Raw genomic sequence first — 17235 nt, 5'->3', positions numbered from 1 at the left:
TAGGTCTCAATAGCAGTAGGCCTGGCAGTGTTTGTCTGTGTGATGCTGGTGGTTCTCCTTCTCCTTATCAACAAGTGTGGACGACGCTCCAAGTTTGGATTGAAAGGTAAGAAGCAAATATATCACTTTATCCCTTTGCACAGACTTTCTGAAGATTCAGGCTCAAAGTTTATTACATGACTAAAACTTAAAAGGTGTGATATGGTGCTATACATGAAAATAGAACGCATATATTGTATATATGTTTCATACTTAATTTTTTTTTTCTGTTAAAATATTTACATGCTTATATTGTTACTCTTGCATGGACCTATTGTAACTAACACAATTTCCTTATGGGATCAATAAAGTATTTCTGAATCTGAATACCAGTGCTAGTGGACGGAAAGGCTCAAACCATTAACTTCATCAATATCTTTATACAGGGCTCTACAGTGTGATTACTTCACTTGCATTTGCCCCTAAAAAATAGATGTATGCATAAAGGTTTTTTATGAGCAGTGTGTGAATTAAGAATAAAACCAAAGACAATAAGAGATACCAGAGGGTATTTAATGGCCACAGAAAAATGTGAAAGTCAGGCAAGAAACCAGTCACTCAATAAATCAACGACATATTATACTTAAATCAGAGACATTGATTCATCGTTTTAACCACATTTATTGACATGCGCACAGGAAGTGATGTGAATGTTATAGTCTTTGGCTTATTAAACCCCTATGTGATGTCATCGGGATTAAGAGAGGATGGAGCAGAATGTAGCAAAGGAATTCTCCCCCTGGGGTCTAGAATAATTAAGTAGCGCTCAGGTACTCACATACACGATCTAAGCTGGGAGAAGTAAAAGGTTTGTTAAGAACGTAATCATCCACCTGTTCATGTTGGATGGAGTCACTGCTCTGTTGGAAATGTCAGTTTAATGAGCACAGCAGAGATGATCCGTAACCTTACTCAACACTGTCATCTGGAGGCACTCAAGTGTAAAGGTTTTAGGAGGTGATGATGAATAACAGGAAGCGGAGTCTTCCTGTTTTTTATAAGCCTCTTGTATTGGAGCTGTTTCTGCCAACAGTCCACCAGTTTTTTTTCTGGACTATAATAAAATAATAAAATCCCCAAAAGAAGGGCAACATGTGTGAAAACATGTGACCAAGGTTCTCTAAAATCGTATTTATTGTCTTTATCTAAAATATTTTAGGTGCTACATCTCTGGGGTAGCGTAGCCCATGTTGGTTTGAAAAGATTTGTTAAACCCATAAAAACGTATCTTCTGTCTGAGACAATCCAGACCCCCTATCCAGCAGCAGAGGGAGGAGGAGAGAAGACAGATACTGACTCATATCTCACTCCACTAGAAGCTATATGTAGTTTTCCTGTTTATAAAGTATATTTTACCTGATGGATTTTCCTGCATTTAGATATTATCAATATGTTTGGCCATATCATATATTTTTGATTAATTTAGTCTGAAACCAAGTGGATGTTTATTCTTAATTATCAAATTCCTGTTTTCATTTTAAATAGTTCTCCATCAACAATCAGGTACAACAGTCAGTATGCCATACTCGAGCGCATGGTATGTGAAGGAAAAGTAGCATTAGAATGTACCAGAGGCTCCATTTTTCCCATTGACTTGTTAATCCTTACCTTGGTGGATGTAAAGCCCAACCTGAGCTATTTAAATCAGAGTAGATTAGTCTCTAAGGCTGATGAATACTGATTTACTATGTTTATCTTGTTTTCTACAAGACAGTACTTTATTAATTTGCTGCACATTCACACTCTCATACCACTAGGTCTAGCCTTATATGAAACTAACATTCGCTGATTTTTGTTTTCTGTTTGGCAATTGCTATTGAAGTTATCAGGAGTAATAAAATGTTAAATGTTAAAAATAGAAAAATAAAGCAGTGCATTATTGTCTACATTACAAATGTGAAAAAGTAACTTTTGAATTAAAAATGAGGATGTAACTCCTTATGGTATATATCAAGCCTGGTAAAAGTGAAAGTTTTAAGGTGAAAAAACATGTACATGGTCAAGAACAAGCTTTCAGGATTCCAAGCACCTTTTTAAAGGGGTTACCAAACACGAGAGCAGCAGTCTCAGAAAGCAGAACTTCCAGAAACCCCACCTCTAAGACTGGATTCTGCAGAAATGTAGAATTTAGCAGCAGACAATCAAATTGAGGTGAACGGGTAGAATGTGTGCTGAGATTATCCCTGGGTGTAATTTATTTCAGGTTGTACAACTGTGTACTTTTCTGATCTTCAGATGTTGTTGCTGCAATATGTTCCACCTAAAAATGATGCTGCTGGTAAAACATCTTTCCAAATTTCTATTCCCTATTTGTAGCACAAGTATTACATAGTACATGTTTACTGGTCAAGATGCTCAGATTTTTACAGATTATTAATTGTTAAAATGTTATGCTAATTGGTTGAATATGGTTCCAAGACTTGATATGATAATGTCGCACATGTACTCAATGGGCCCTATTTCACAACTGATGAAAATCTGTCCAGTATTCAAGTGGTGTAATTAGCAAATGCACTTGCCCATCTGAGGAAAGAGGCATGTTAGCCTTAAAATATGTCTGGTCAGTTTCTAGGTGTATTTATCTACTTAGGGAACCAGTCAGTGATGCAGTGTTGACCAACAGTGATCTGCAATGAAGACAATGGAGCATTATTTAACTGTTATTTGTTTTTGTTTGCTTTGGGCACAGGTAGGTTTGTTTCCTTTGCAGAAAAGTATGCTCTCCAATATAATAGCAATTCTCTTAATTCTGCAGTACTGTCACACCACTGTTGGAGTCAGAGGAAGGACTTGCAGGCACAGATGGCAGGGTAAAAACGTGCAAAAGGATAAATCAGTTGGTACATTTTTGGCAACAGATAAGCATTCAGATCCGATCATGGCAGGAGCAGAATTGACAAACGAGTTGGTAAAAAAGTCCACAGAGAATATGCAGATATGATTACATGTTTTTAGACCTAGGACCTAGTAGAAGTATTTTACGTCCTAGTCAGATATATTTAACCTTTGCAGTTACAGTCATATTGTCTTATACAAAATAAAAACAATTTATTGACCAGATTCAAATAATATAACATTGACATTGCCTAAACTAGCTCTCAAAGCCCAGGAAATGGTTCCTGAGGTATTTTTCAGACCAATGTTTGCTGCACCTCAGTTATTAAAGCGAGCAGAGAAACTCAATTGTCTTTCGAGTCAAAGTACACGCCAATCAAATATAGTATTTGAGTAGTACCCATCCCTTATTCAATTAGTTTGTATTTTAATTAGAGTAATTCAGTTGTTAATCAAACCATGCAGTAATGTGAGGGGGGTTGCAGAAATCTTATTAGTTTACAGCTAGTTATTCACTACCTTCACAAACATCCTCACACCAACAAAATTATTTGAATTTGCAAACTGAGTACTGTTTCCAGATCAATCAGTCAGTAAGGGATGAATGCAGTCATAACGCTGTGATGGCCAGAACCATCTAGGCAGTATAATATTTCTTGAGTGTTGTTTACTCTTGTTTACATGCCACTGCTTTGCTTTCAGTCCCTGTGACGTCCTCCTCTATAAACCCCCACCACTAAAGCCCTGAGCAGCAAACCAATCTCCAAACCAGTCCAAAAGACGTGGATAGAGGAGGGTGTAAGATGTTTTTACACCCTGCATGTCTTTATCAATCCACATCAGAGGGATAAAGCCAGTGCCGCTGCTAGCCATTTTAGTGCCCTAAGAATAACTCCTTTATGATTTGGATGCACCTCTTGAAGGCATTTCTGATGGAGAAATGTGAGCAACTCCAAGGCAGTTGTCTGTGGTGGCCGTACTGGAAGGTTGATGATTTCCTTAACCATCTCAAGTCCATCAATATCAGAACTTCCTTTCTCAGTCCGTGTCTTCTGCACTTCAAATCAAGCATAACTCCAAATTTGTCTCTGACCTGGGTCATGGTCTCAAAACACTCCTGCAGTGACATCAAAGCTGAGTCCACAACACAATTGAAAAATGTTACCTCAAGCCTTTTGAGGGCATCACTGAAGGGCTCATCAGCAGCCTCATATGCAAACTACCTTTTTGTGTAGCTGAGCCTTCTCACCTTGAGCTCTGGCTCTATGTTCATGGCCTCGCAAAGGTCGTTGGCAGTTGACACTGCCTCAGCAAACCCAGAGTGCCTGTACCTGGAGAGGGAGGTTTTTGGCACTGACCAAGTAAACATTGAACTAGCTTGTTTACTTGGTTAAAGAATTTCACACCAGACAACAGAACAGATCAGAAATCTAAAAGAGGCCACCTCTTCTGCCAGGGCTTGAGCCTCTATTTTTGCGGCTGGGTCATTGACTGTTTCCTTAGCCTCGATGAGCGCATTTCTGATTTCTTTAATTTGACTTCTGGCAGCTGTGACACTCTTAAGCCTGCTCTCCCACCTCACATCACTCCATGATTTCACAGTCAGGTTGATGTGTTTTGTCAAGATGCTCCATCGCTGTGTAGCTCCTGAGAAGAAACATAATAGCTTCTGCAAATAGCCAAAAAAGCCAGTGGCATCCCTGGACGACTTGGCAGCATCAGCTATGACAAGATTCATCGAATGAGCTGCGCAAGAACAAACAACGCCCTCGAATTACATTGTAGCAGTCAGGCTTGAACTCCTTGCTTCTTCCCCTTCAGGTTTGCTCCATGTCATAGGCCTGTCCGCGGCAATTATCAAACGGAATGTTGAGTTCCTTCAACTTGTCTAGAAGGACAGTAGACAGGTTCAGGCCAGTTGTTTCAACCACCTCCATATACCCAAGGAAATACTCCTTGATATTTGGCTTTGGCACCAAATAAGCAATGCGCACGATGAGGGACATTTGTTCCTTGTGGCTTATATCAGGTGTACAGTCAGGAATTATTGAGAAATATTTTGCTTCCTGAATTTGTGTCTGGATTGTTTCTAATACTTGTGGTATTGATCTACTGGTGGAGACGATCTGGATCAGTTCATTTTTTGTCTGCTGTCCAAGATAATGCGTTCAGGAGCTTTCAACGGATATCTTGGTCAGTTGATTCTCAAACACAGCATCAAAATGGCCTAAAAGCTCCACTTCCTTTAAGAAGTTGCCATTGTCTGGCTCATACAGACAATGTGAAGAGGCTCTAAATGGCAAATTCCTTGAGGCAAGAGATAGGGTTATTTTAACTTAGCGTTTGAGAACATCTCGCCATCTTCTTTTTTCTGCCTCCAGCAATGTCAGTTCCTGGTGGTCTATTGTCATATTTTTCTCTAAACGCATGTCCAGTTCTCTCCATTTAAACATGCACTTGGCATGGTCTGAGCTACATTCATGACTCTTCAATCTACTGTTTCTGTTGGACCAGTCACCCCTCATCTGCAGTCAGCTTTATAGGTTTCAAACTGAAAAACCTACACGCAAAACAGAACACAGCATTGCTTTGTTGCGAGTAAACAAGCCAACTTCTCATGATTTTTTCTCCATTTGAGAGTGTTTTGAATTGTAGGCTACCATGAAACGCCCCGCCATCTAGTCCCCTTGGAAAATTAAAATCTTATGGGATTTTAAATGAACCTCTACGTACTATTTCAACCTGATCTGCGTCTAAAACTTGTGGCGACCACAGAGCAGGATCAGTTGGAGGGGGCACACAGATCTCTACATTGTCACCTGCTGATGGACTCTCAATGACAGGAGTTGTGCTTTCAGAGGTGGTGGTTCTCTGCGGATCTGTCCCTAAACTGCTGGGTGAGGGTTGTTGATCATCAGGGCTTGGTATTGTGGAGTCTACAGACCTGCAAGACGGTTGCTTCTCGTCTGCATCTTCGTCTTGGTCACGTGCTTCTCCTTGTACATATCCACGAATAGACCCTGCATTAATTTAGAAATACGATGAAATAGGATCAGTATAGAAAGAGACAAAATATTAAAACAAAGAATCTTATACCGAAAAAATTATGAATATTTAAAACTGAAAGCAAGCAGCCAAGGTGCTCTCCCCCTTTATTTGTCAAATATTTGATCAATCTAATCTAATATAAGAGCATAATAGAATGTAAAGTAACATCTAGCTGGCGTCAGTTAGGTCTACTTGTAAAATGCATAATGTTTAACAATAAAATCTAAATTTAGCTTGCACCTAACATATTTGAGTGTGCTGACATTAATAATGTCAGCTAGTTCGAGGTATATGCATAGGCTAACCATTAAATTAGCAGCCCATTTCCCGTATTTTAACAATGATTAAACATGGACTTACCTGAAAGTGATGCAAAGGCATCATCTTTCAGTTTCTTTCTCTTTCTTTTTTCTGCCCCGGACTCCTGTTGTCTTTTTGAGGCAATTTTAGAGTTGACCTGGCCTACTGTCAAAGTTCGTCAGGCCACTGAGATAGGAAAGGGCACCCACGGCGAGCTTGGGAAGTTGAGTGTGTATTTGTTTTGGTTTTTTGGGTGGGGGCCACCATCGTAACTTATTTTGGACCAATTAAACATATCTCTTGCTCTGCCTGCTTTGTGATATACATGCATAAGAGGTGCCTAATATTTCTATACTGAAATAATATCGCTATTACAATTGTAAACTATTTTATACAATGACGTTATTGTTGACGGTTGATTTGTATTTCCTGTTCTAAGCGGGGTTGTTTGTAGTGACTCCTATTTTGAAATGGGGTTTTAAAGGAAGTGGGTTCTGTGATGAGTGAAGTTGTTAAATGAACGGAAAATAAACGGGTGTGCTGTCCCGAGCTCATGACCTTCTTGCGTGTTCTTTGTCGGCTGAGGCCGGACCTATGATACAACCAAACAATTGGCTACATAATTATTATAACTATGATGATTTTCAGTTGCCTATTTTTTGGTGTCCCCTCAGGACTTGTTGCCCTACACACAGCGCGTAGTGCGCGTTATGGGAGCAGCGGCAACGCACAAGAAATGTGTGGCATAGGCAGAGGAGGGAATAAAAAGCTCAAGTGCAATGTTTTTTTGTATTGTGTGTGTGTGTGTGTGTGTGTGTGTGAGTCATGCCTGCACTGCACTGGGGAGGATAGTTTAACATCTTTAGTTCTAATTAAATTTCAAACTGAATAATCTCTGGATAAAATATCATTATATCAGTAGAATAAGATGGTCTAAAAATTATGTAAATTTCCAAACCAGTAATCAGATTAAAGTTACTTGTCCAAGTCACCTTGCGTTACTATTTTGGTATTTGTGGTTAAAGCGGTGGGCATGTCCTGCGGCTGGGGGAGCAGTCGCCCCGTCACCCTCCTCACCACGCTGCCGGAGGCTCGTGTGCGGCACGCCTCAACGTTTTTTTGGGGGGGCAGGTGCTCCTCCGTGGAGCGGGGGCTTTCCTTCTAGTGGGCCGCGGAGCGGTGTCCGTCGGCGCTGCGGAAGGCGGGGACCGGTTGGAGGGGACCGGGTATGGCGGTCAGGACGCGTGTCGGTCCCGTCAGATCACCTCAGCTACTGCGCCTGTTGGGGGAACCCTCCATTCGGGCGGGGGGGGGGGACCTCCGGCGGTTTCTAATTAAGTGAGTGTTGGCTAAACCGGTTGTCATTTTTATGTTTAGGCGGCGGGTGTGTTGTCGGCAGCTGCTGACTGTAACTAATAAACTAACTTGTAATCTGACTTAGTTACTTTTAAAATCAAGTTACTTTTAATCTAACTAAGTTACTTTTAAAAGCAAGTAACTTGTAAAGTAACTAAGTTACTTTTTCAAAGTAACTCTGGCAACACTGATTATAACATATCTTTGCATTTTTCAAAAATGTAAAATACATAAATATTGGTATGCTTTTAGTTTTTTGATGTTATTCCTTTCCATCAGATTTGTGGATTATGCCTCTCACACACGGATTTACACAGACTTGCACTCAGTCCTTGACACATTTTCTTGTTCTTTTCTCTGTAAACTTAAGGTCTCAACCTTAATGTTATAATTTGGCTCATAAATTGGACTGAAAAGAATATCTTTATAACAATCGATTCTCAGTTTTGCAATGGACATTTGTGAGAAGCATTTTGTAACATCATTTAGATAAGTGCTAAATACATACAGTTATTATTATTATTATTATTATTATTATTATTATTATTATTATTATTATTATTCACAAACTTGGACACATCCTCAATGTTGTAGCCTGGTGTCATTATGCGTTTTGGGTCTTACAACAGACCCTCATCTAGGTAACCCAACCAAGGTTGAGCAAGTGGCATTCTGTTGCCTCCACTCATGAGGCCTCTTTAAACAAAGCCATCTTGATACTCTCTCAACTGCCTCCATGCTATTCATGGCCCTCATCCTGTGATACCCATTTGGCCTTGTGCAGTGAATGACCAACAAACCCTTTGCTGCCCTCATCCACTGGCAAGCACATGGAACATCTGCAAAATTACACCATAATAATGACAAATTTGATTTTTTGCAGCAATCAATGGTGGTCAATAAGATGGGTCACCTGTGTGACATCTATGATATCTGTCTATGTCAATGCAATTTGTTTAATGTACTTTTGAGGCTTTTCATTGCCTTTTTTAATGGATAGGACAGAGTAGGCTGTGATAGGGGGGCTGAGAGAGAGTGGGGGACAAGATGCCTAAATGGCAATGGGTCGGAATCAAAAGCCTCTGCAGGTTAAGGCCTTGCCTTGTTGGGGCGGCAGCGCTACCAGGTGAGCCTTACTCCGCCCCTGTCTGTGTCAATGTTTAGTATAATCTACTGGCAAGCGTATTTTAATAGTTTCTATATTTGCATTATGTAAAAATATTTAACGTTTATCTTATTAGGCAACTACTTTGTTTCATCTGCAGATATACATTGAGTCCCTCTGACAGTAATTCGATATTCACCCAGCCTGTACTACTTGTCTCTGTCTTCCTAGGACCAGTAGCAGTGATAAATGGTGAGGAAGATTCTGCCAGCCCTCTTCATCATGTGAATCACGGGATTATCAGCCCTTGTACGCTGGATGCAGGGCAAGATTCTGTGGTGATTGGAATGAACAGAATCCCTGTCATAGAGAACCCACAGTATTTCAGACATGGACACAACTGTAACAAACCCACCACCTGTGAGTACACATGGATTTTTGTATTGATTTTTAAAGTTGAGTGTCAATTTTCATTCTCTGCTAAAATGTCAGTCAATTCTTCATCTGGACATTTATTTAGTAGCCATATTTCTACAGAGGTAATGGATAGCTAAAAATCTGGGCGCTTGTATCTCGTGAAGGAGGGAGGAGGGGGAAGGGGGAGGGGGGCGGTGAGAGGGGGGCGGGGCACTCAAAACAGGTCAATCTGAGAAGGGCTGTTTTAGACAGGGTAAAAAGGGTGCTGTTTTAAATGATCCTTGTGGTATTTTGACCAAAATATGTTACAGACATTTCATTAAGACCCCAAGGAACAATATCAACTGTGGTAAAATGGGCATACGATGAGTCCTTTAAAGGAGACATTATGTCAGTTTTCCACAAGTACCGAAAATAAAGTCCAGGGGATGAGATTGGAGTAACACAAAGATGAATTGATATTTTAAAGAAGACATTTTAGTGTGTTTATTTACAACAATTAGAAATAAAACAAACAATTAAAGGCAAGTTTCCTTAAAGTCCAAGCTGGAAAATGATTAATCAAAAGCAACATCGCAATTTTCTCAAATATGACATCTTCAAACCACCACACAGCTTTCTCCTTCGCTTCCATTGGTCCCACTGGCACTGATACACCATCGATTCCCACTTTAAACTTTGCGCTGATAAAGTGATTGGCAGGGGCTGATAAGGACGATTGTCTGCTCCTCTTAAACCAATTTGAAACCAAATAATTTGTTTGATGACGAGGATATAGAGACATGCTTGTCACAAGAAAGTCATTTTAACAGTTTGTCACCCCTCTGTATCCATATACACAATCTGATAATAAATTCCGATAATAAAAATACAATCGGATTTTGTAAAATGCATTTATACATAATCTCCTTTTTCTTTGTTTGTTTAAGCAATTGCGTTAACACGTTTTGTTCTATACCTCTCTCGCAAGACCAAACAACGCACATGTTTTATGGCACTCTAAAAGGAAAGCTTTCATTTACGCAAAGACTAAGTTTTAAACTTTAAGAGTGAATATTTCTTGTGACATCATGCACAAAATATGATTGTTAGCTTTGCCACATTGCATTCTAATCAAGTGAAGCAGAGCAAAGTGAGGTTTTAGCATGTAACGCCTGTAACAACGATAATAGGTGGCGGTATGAACCTTGGAGTTTGATTGGTGGCTTTACCAGAGTTATGGACTAAATCAAACCTTAACCTTCTAATTATGCCCCTTTCCCTTTAACTATTTCATTTCAGAGGATAAACCTCTGAGAACACTGAAATCCTATGGATACAAATTCATCCCTACAAATGTCATCGGGGGCTTCATAATACTCTTTAATTCTATATGTATCATAATTATACATATATGAAAGCTTTTTAAATTGTGGTGTCCTTGGGTATTTGGAAGCAGTATTGGCTAATCCATCTATTCACACCATTAACATTGGGCCTTTTGTCCAAACCAAAGGGGAGAATATCTTTCCTAACAAGATTTACTAGAAATGTTATTTATGTATCTATGCCTATGAATATCATACTAAATCCCTGTGATGTCTTAAACTTTTCTTTAGTGAGGCATCTAATTTTGCAGCTGACTTTTGTTAAAATAAGTCGCTCAAAAAATCCTTGACAGTAATTCCTTGCTCTTATAAAACTTAGCAGTAATCCTGTGCAAACATGTTAAGTGGGTCTGTAAACATCCTGATCTTTGGAACATTTATAGTTTATTAACGAACTACTAACAAATGTAATTGTACTTGTTAATCATTCAGTTCAGCTGCATGTTTCCACCTTTACTGTTACCCCAAATGGGTGCTCACTTCAAGCAAGGCCACACATACTAGTCACAAGTCAAGTTACAGTTTTGTGTGTGGAAAGTAAAGTCAATTAAAATGGGGGGGTTGGATTTTATAGATGGTGGGCGTCTTAAACACCCTCATCTTTCTGTCTCTCATTTAATTCCTCCTGAGGTTAGTCGGTCACTAGCTAGCCCGTACCCTGCCCATGCACTTATGGTGCATGATCAGAGTCTTCACAGCCAGACAGGCACAAACTGCTGAATCAGAGATGATAGCTTTTAGCGTGTTATGTGTGTAAGGTATTTTGGGGGGCCGTTGGTGAAATGTATTGGAGGCATATTTTTTTTTGTAGCCTACCCTAGCTGGCTATTTAGCGATGCTTTAGGATGATGTAAATCAGTCTCCTATAAACATAGCCCAGATGCTGGTTGCAAAATAATTGACCAGGCAAAATAATGTCATTATGGTTAAAGGGTCTGTGTGTCAGAATAAAATACAATACTTCGCCCTTAAACCAGAAGGGGTTAAACTAAGACGTATATTTTTGTTGAATTTAGAGGAGTTGTATCCACAAAATGGGGTCTTATCTAAAAAGAAATTGCAGTATGTTTTACAATGTTTGCTGGTGTAGAATATATTGTAGATTGTAGTGAAAACTGATTTTTCTTAACAAATTAAATTATTATGATGAAGATGATTCTAGTTCTAACTTTTGACAAGATTTCAAACTTGGCTGAATGGAGCTTTAAACAAAACGAGAAACAAACACAACACACCCCCGACAGACAGCTTGAGGGATCATAAGCATTGTGAAGTCGAATAGAATTTTTTTATGTTTTTTATGTTGTGGTAGCATTAGACAAAGATTGTAATGGCAGTCTACTTAATCACTCTCTCTATCTTACAGACGTTCAGCATATTAAACGACGGGACATTATCTTGAAAAGGGAGCTGGGAGAGGGAGCCTTCGGCAAGGTCTTCCTGGCTGATTGTTACAACTTGAGTCTTACCAAGGATAAGATGCTGGTAGCTATAAAGGTCAGAGACAGACGATGTGTGTGTATGTCCATGCATGTTATATGATATTACATTACATATCATATAGCTCAGTGGTCCCCAACCCCCGGGCCATGGACCCGTACCGGGCCGTAGTTCATTTGGTACCGGGACGCACAAAAAGAATAAACAAATTACATTATTTCTGTTTTATTTATTATCTGATTCTGAGCGGTGTTTTATTTTGAAAAATTACCGGAGCCTCTCCGTTATGACTCATGATTTATGCATGTCAAGACGCTTATCTTGGTCACGTGAATTTTTCGCTAAACACAAACCCACACGGTATTTGTCGGACCCATTTGTCAACTAACCAGGTGAATCCAGCATGTCTGTGCCAGAAGAAGATCAGCTGCTGGAGATCGCAAATGACGTCGGCCTTAAAAGTATGTTCGAGAAAATAACTCTGCCGGTGTTCTGGATTAAAGTCACGGCAGAATAACCGGAGATCGCCACAACAGCACTAAAAATACTGTTGCCATTTCCGACATCATATCTGTGTGAAGCAGAGTTTTCTGCTGTGACCAGTGTTGCCACAGTTACTTTGAAAAGGTTAGTTATTTTACAGACTACTTGATTTAAAAGTAACTTAGTTACTTTACAGATTACTTGATTTTAAAAGTAACTAAATTAGATTACAAGATACTTTATTAGTTACATTCAGCAGCTGCCGACAACACCCCCGCTGCCTCAACATAAAAATGACAACCGGTTTTGCCAACACTCACTTTATTAGAAACTGCCAGAGGGGGCCCCCCGCGCGAACGGAGGGTTCCCCCGAGGGTGCCGTAGCTGAGGTGATCCGCGAGAAGGGACCGACACGCGTCCAGGATCGCTGCCGCCGCTCCCTCAGCCACGGCACGTGCCCATCACTTTAATCTGATTACTGGTTTGGAAATAGAAACGCGTTAGATAACTCGTTACTTAAAAAAAAGTGGTCAGATTAGAGTAACGCGTTACTAAGTAGCACGTTACCGGCATCACTGACTGTAACCAACATGAAATTACGGAGTAGACTGGCGATCAGCAACACACTTCGGGTGTTATTGTCAGCCATTAGCCCTAGATGGGACCGCCGTGTTGCAGAGAAACAGGCTCAGGGCTCCCACTGATTCAGCGTTGGGGTTAGTTATATGTTTCATGCGCTTTATATTTGTTTTTTATTTGTGATTCATTCATTGTTACTCACTGATGTGTGGTTGGTGCCATGTTACAAGGACGCTGCTAATAAAGTTGCATAATAATACACATAAATTTCACATTTATTATTATTATAATATTTAGAAAATACCCCACTTTTAATGCTATCCACCACATACGGTGGATAAAACACTATTGACATCGGTGGATTTTTTTTTAATTAAAGAATTAATTGTTAATTTTAAATAACAGAAGAAACTCTCCAAAGCGCACTGAAGCGCATCGTTTGCATGATGGAAGCTTGGTATCCATCCGTCTCCGTCTTGTTGGTAACTTACCACGCAATAATTAATTTTGAGGCTGCGTATTAACAATTCGTTAATTTCGTTGAATGAAAAAATTCTACCGATGTCACCAGAAGGCCGTACCAGAGGGCCTCCGTAGTGAGACTCCGTAGCCATACCTTAACGGCCGGTCCCTTGGAAATATTGTCTGACATCCAACCGGTTCATAGCGCAAAAAAGTTGGGGACCGCTGATTCAGCTGACACTTTTACCCGAGACAACTTACAGTGACTGCATTCAACCATGATGCTACAAACCTAGAACAGCAAGAATCATGTATGTAAATTAGCTTAAAAAAGCCAAACTAGGGGACTCCCGGTTATAGTGGCCACGTAATAAGACGTGTCTCACAGAGCTCTGCTTATCTAATACAATTCCTGCTAAAAATACTCCCAACCCAAGGCTGAGTGGATATTTTCATCAAGATTTGAGGTTCAGTAGGTTATATCTATATTGCAAGGTAATCTAATACTTTTTGTTGAACATGTCTCAAGGAGTAAACCTTAATTTTGTTTGTTGTAGCTGCAGAGGTCTGTTATGAATAAAATAAAGGATATGAACTCTCAAATAGTATTTTAAGAGAAAACTCATCTTTTAAAGGAGGAAAACAAAAAGATTAGGAGTAGGTGGCAGGGTAGTGTATTTACAGTATAATTTTAATCCGAGGATAGAGGAGTCATGATTCTTGTTCATAAAACAGTCCCGCTTCAAGTGAAGAATGTTATTAAAGATAGAATGGGAAGATATTGAATAGTCCCAGGTACTCTATTATCAGAAAATGTTAATTTATTAGACTTGCATGGTCCCAGCATAGAGGATCCTACCTTTTTTGAAGACCTGTTTCTTACTTTTTCAACTCTTGTAATAGCAAGGGACTTCCGTTCGAAGTGAGGGTCTGAAAAATCTCCGTTTGGAGGGGTATAGAGCCCTACCCCTCCTTCCCAACAGGAATTGGAACAACCTACCCATATACGTTAAATGGGATTGGGCCTAATTGTACATTAAACGCCAGTATGGATAGATACCAAATCAATTCCAAATCAGGTGTAGAGCATTAATAAATCATTTTATTAAAGAATTACGGCTGTTAGATACATGGAGAAAATTTCAACCACATGCCTACTCTTGTTACTCTCACATATTCAATGCATACTCTGGAATATATTACTGTTCATCAGAATTGTGGTCCAAAATTCATAACTGCTTCTATGCTAATATTGTGATCTTGGATCATGCGCCATGTTGTTTAGTATATGTGGATACAAAATTGACAAAAGACCCACCTAGATGGCATTTTGCTCAATAAGCCATGGAATTGGGGCTGTATGGCCAAGGGGGTAGAGTGGGCCTTCTCCAAAATGAAGGTTGGCGGTCCCCACTCTTCCCCATCTGCATGCCGAAGTGTCCTTGGCAAGATACTGAACCCCTAAATGGCCCCTAATAAAATGTTAAGTGTACTAAAAATGTTAGTCCCTTTGGACAAAAGCGTCAGCTAAATGACATGTAGTATAATGTAATGAATCATGAATTCCCAGTCCCATGGTCACAGCTCAGCCATGGTAACTGAGCTGTGAGAGTATAATTACATTCATAACTCTAAGGTTTCTCACAGTAAAGCTGGAGAAAAAAGCTAATACTATTCAAGGTAATTATCTTGTCAGATAATGTTTCTCTGAGGTGTTAAGGGCCAAGTTTATAATAACTTCAGTAATTGTCTGAAATTAGAAGTTAAAACTGATAGGCCATACAATCTTAAAGACATTAATTTAAGATGATGTAATGACATTTTTTTTAAAGTGAACAGTACAGAACCTTGTGGATTCATTTTAGAATGAATGAATTGGAATCTACAAAAATTACATAAACAATAATCCGAGTATTTACACTAGGATGTAATCATCTAAATTGTACGAATTGTTGTTTTCTTTACCTTAAAATGGACTCTTTATTTATTAAAAAAACGTTATTTATATCAGGAGCAGGTCCTCTATACGCAGGCCGCTATGTTTTTTTAAACAGTAATCCACTAGGTCTGATCTAGGTCATGGTGAAAAAGAAAAAATCATCTAAAGAAACATTATAAATGCAGACTTTTCTTTTAAGCACAAGGGGATGTTTCCACTGCAGTATCGATACAGGAAGGACAATATGGATACTAACCCTTGATTCAGTCATTAATTGCCATCTTTCTTTCTCCCTTTCTCTCTCTCCAGACTCTGAAGGATCCCACTCTTGCAGCTAGGAAAGATTTTCAGCGTGAGGCTGAGTTGCTGACGAACCTCCAGCATGACCACATTGTAAAGTTCTATGGAGTATGTGTGGATGGAGACCCACTCATCATGGTCTTTGAGTATATGAAGCATGGAGATCTCAATAAGTTTCTCAGGTGAGTTCAGCAGACAACCGGAGCAGAGGAGGAGGAGGGGAGCAGATTTGGAGTAGAGCGTTTACGGAAAGTCTTTTCTCATCATGCCCAACAGATGAAGGTGAAAATATCCTATGTAAACTAGCATTGGCTCTGTTCTTTCACAGAATACTTACACAAGACTATCTCCCTTTGAACCTTTCAATTCAATTTAAATCGTGAGCATACATACATTAACTGCTATTGGTCTTGAATGTCGTGCAATACATAACACATGGAGCTTCTCTTTCCTCTTCTCCCTCCTTTTTTTAAGATAAAGATGAAGATAAAGTAGCTTTATTGTCAATTTCTTCACATGTTCCAGACATACCACGAATCGATACAACGTATCCCACCCTCCTACGGTGAAACATATAAAGTGCACAGGCACAACAGATAAGACATTTCAAAATACCATGTATTTTTCGTACAGCAGCATAAGATTCTCTAAAGTGTAAAAGTAGTGATAAAAGGGATAAAACTGCAAAAAGTTAATTTAATTAAAAAAATTAATTTCTCATCAATACAGGATACTTATTTGACTTCTTTTCTGTAGTCCCTATGCCATATCATTTGCAGATCCAGGGCCGAAGCTATGTATTTGTCATACATATGAATGGTGTTTCTACCTATGCAAATTAGGACATATTCCATAAGTGGAGAGCTCATGTGCATATTCAATTTAATTTCAAAAGAGACTTGTAATACAAAAAAAGTTACTTTTCATGTATACTTTTACCATGTCAAGTTTTATTGTGGTAGGTGTCAAGGAAAAAATTAAGCCTATTTGTGATTATTTTGGGCATATTCAATTAGTGTACAGCTCATCTGCATATTAAAATTAATATTCAAAGAAACTTGTAATACAAAATGTTTACTTTTCATGGGTACTTTCATTGTGTAAAGTTTCATTTTGATAGGAGTCAAAATGAAACTTTCACTAATCTCGGATTGATGAGAATTAAAAATATTTCCTCCACTAGGATTTCTTAGGACTTTTAGTATGTTGTTCTGGACACCTCAAAGGAATGATCTATGCTGACAAAAATTATTTTACAATTAGTCTGTCACAAAACGCCACTTTGCCTAGACTATAAGGTACTTTGCATAGTAAGCTTGAGACCTTCAAAATTGTTGAGTAAAGGCCGGCCCATGCTTCTGTAACTGCGTTGGCGGCTCTACACGCGGCTGGGTTGCAGGACTCTTTGTCATTCATGCTTCCCCAAGCGCTGCCCCTCTTACAAAGCATTTCCCCACCAGAACACTAGGCGGAGTAATGTCTCTAGAGAAGACGACCTTAGAGACGCCTTATTTCTTCTTCGTTGATTGTTTATTTACATAGCCACTGCGGCTCCTCGTAGCCTT

General features: G+C 39.3%; 1 protein-coding gene across 1 annotated transcript in view; it reads left to right on the top strand.

Moving 5' to 3' along the window:
- The window catches only part of LOC133955115 (NT-3 growth factor receptor-like), a 97837-nt gene that overhangs the window by 59364 nt on the left and 21238 nt on the right, over positions 1 to 17235 (top strand). Inside the window, exons 12-15 of the mRNA XM_062389787.1 lie at positions 4 to 106; positions 8915 to 9103; positions 11834 to 11964; positions 15680 to 15852. Coding sequence (XP_062245771.1) covers positions 4 to 106; positions 8915 to 9103; positions 11834 to 11964; positions 15680 to 15852 — 596 coding nt within the window. The remainder of the gene's footprint in view (positions 1 to 3; positions 107 to 8914; positions 9104 to 11833; positions 11965 to 15679; positions 15853 to 17235) is intronic.

This window comes from Platichthys flesus, chromosome 6 (genome assembly GCF_949316205.1).
Source record: "Platichthys flesus chromosome 6, fPlaFle2.1, whole genome shotgun sequence".
Classification (NCBI taxonomy): Eukaryota; Metazoa; Chordata; class Actinopteri; order Pleuronectiformes; family Pleuronectidae; genus Platichthys; species Platichthys flesus.
This window is presented reverse-complemented; position numbering and strand designations above follow the sequence as displayed.